At 36.5% G+C, this 2,074-nt stretch overlaps 1 protein-coding gene across 1 annotated transcript in view; it reads right to left on the bottom strand.

The window, feature by feature from the left end:
- The window catches only part of LOC123013365 (diacylglycerol kinase eta), a 104,070-nt gene that overhangs the window by 36,251 nt on the left and 65,745 nt on the right, over positions 1 to 2,074 (bottom strand). The window contains exon 4 of the mRNA XM_044411838.1: positions 1,622 to 1,960. Coding sequence (XP_044267773.1) covers positions 1,622 to 1,960 — 339 coding nt within the window. The remainder of the gene's footprint in view (positions 1 to 1,621; positions 1,961 to 2,074) is intronic.

A 2,074-nucleotide genomic window follows, 5' to 3' on the forward strand; every position in this document is an offset into this window, starting at 1 on the left:
ATTATGGTGGATGCGCTACAATTTTTTTAAATATTTTAATTACTGAAAAAAACAGTTACCTACATTTTGAATTAAAATAATTGTAAGAACAGAAGTTGCGAAAGTTTTACGAAACATCGAAGTTTAACAAGTTGTATTTTCTTACGTTTTTATTGGCTTCTGTGCAATAGTTGTCTAGATTGCAGTGATATATTGAAAAAAAGCAATTTAACTAATAATAAATGAAATTGTTAAACTCATCTTTAAAACTATTGTTTGTAATTTATCAGTTATTGTGGCAAACACTTCATCATAATACTAAAAACTTTATTAAAAATAATAAAAATGCAGTTTTATTAATTTTTTTGTGGGCAGATCCTTTTATATTAAATTCATAAAACTGCAATACGCTAGTTGATTGAATTTGAATGACAGAAAACTCGAAATGAAAAGTTAATTGACATATTAATGGACTATTTTATGGTAAAAGCATTTTTAGCAAAATTGAATTATTAAACTTGTATTGAATCCTAATTAAACTAAATTGCCAGACTGCGCTAACAAGAATTAAATTAAACATTATTTGCAGGTTTATCATAGTTGTTACCACAGTCAGAGTAGAGTAAATTAAAATATGCAGTTTTTTAACAAAATTTTTGCACTTCACTTTTCATTAAAGCAACATAAAAGCACTGCAATAAAACGCTAACGTAATATCGTAAAGTTATTATGAAACTGTGCGAAAAATTGCATTATCACCACTTACTGTTAATTTTGGTTTACGTCACAATTTTCAGCAAAACCTAACTCAATTAAAAATAACAAACTACAATAAATTAATAAGATACATTTTTACTTCCCTTATCCTATAAAGAAAGTATTGTATTTGTTCTCAAGAACGATAAGAGCTAGAAAGTTGAAATTTGGCATGTAAGTTACTTGTAGGAAGGGGGCGCAGCACGAAACATTTGGTAAAAATCGGTCGCTCCGTTATTATACCAAAAATCAAAATTATAGGTTGAAGATACAATAAATAAATTCACGGGGATAAAAATTATTTAGAATCATGAAATATACCTTATTAAACAGTAATATACACTGAAAAAGTTCTTAATAATCACTCAAAACCGTTTTGGTGGTTCCTAGGGGGAATTAAAATGACATGATAAGTGACACACCTCCACCCACCCTTGAATATAATAAGAAAAAATAAAATTTAACGTCTTCGTTTTTGAATAATTGGAAAAATGACTTTACCAAATAGGCTGTTGTATGACATTTTTGAAAAGCGCTTGTTATGGGCTTTCCAACGATGTATCGCAAGTAGGGTCGTGCCATTTAAAATTTTCAACTTAAGGTGGCTGTGGCTTGAAGGGTGGGTGGAGGAGCGTCACTTACCATGCCATTTTGATTCCCCCTAAAAACCACCGAAACGGTTTTGAGAGATTCTCAATAACTTTTTTAGTTCTAGAGATATTGCCGATTGCAAGTTTTAAAATTGACACCCTGTATGATAAAATTTTGGTGTGTAATCCGGCAGGTGGCACTAACGCAATGACGTTTTCCAAATAAGTAGGATAAGGAAAGTCGTGCGATGTTCACAGCAGATTTTTAATCGAAAACCCCAGGTGTTTGCACTCACCCCATCGGCCTCCTCGACGATGTCTTTCCCGACGGAGGCCAGCGTCGTCCACTTGCAGTTGTTGATGGCTTTGGCGGCGCACCGCTTGTGCACTTTGCATTTGCAGACCTCGCAGGAGAGGCCATGACTGGTGACGCCGCTGAGGGCCTCCCGACACACGTTGCAGTAGGTGGGGCGGGCATGGGACGTGGCGTACCAATGATGGTAGCCGGAAAGGCAGTCTGGTTGGTCGGGCTCGTGGAAGCGGCGCTGGGAAGCGGCAGTGAGGGCGCTGAGCCAGTCCTCCATCTCGCGGCGGGACTCGGCGCACAGCACCAGGGATCTGAACGGGGTGATCACCTGAAAATCACAAAAAAACACACCCATTTCTTGAAATAATCAAACTATCTCCTGGGGGAAATGGCCGCTGATGTGCTTTTATACTAGTGAAATGAGTTTCGTTTTGAGAAATGA

The sequence above is a fragment of the Tribolium madens genome, unplaced genomic scaffold, assembly GCF_015345945.1.
Source record: "Tribolium madens isolate multiple individuals breed KSU strain unplaced genomic scaffold, Tmad_KSU_1.1 Scaffold_96;HRSCAF=242;Tcas5.2_LG5, whole genome shotgun sequence".
Classification (NCBI taxonomy): domain Eukaryota; kingdom Metazoa; phylum Arthropoda; class Insecta; order Coleoptera; family Tenebrionidae; genus Tribolium; species Tribolium madens.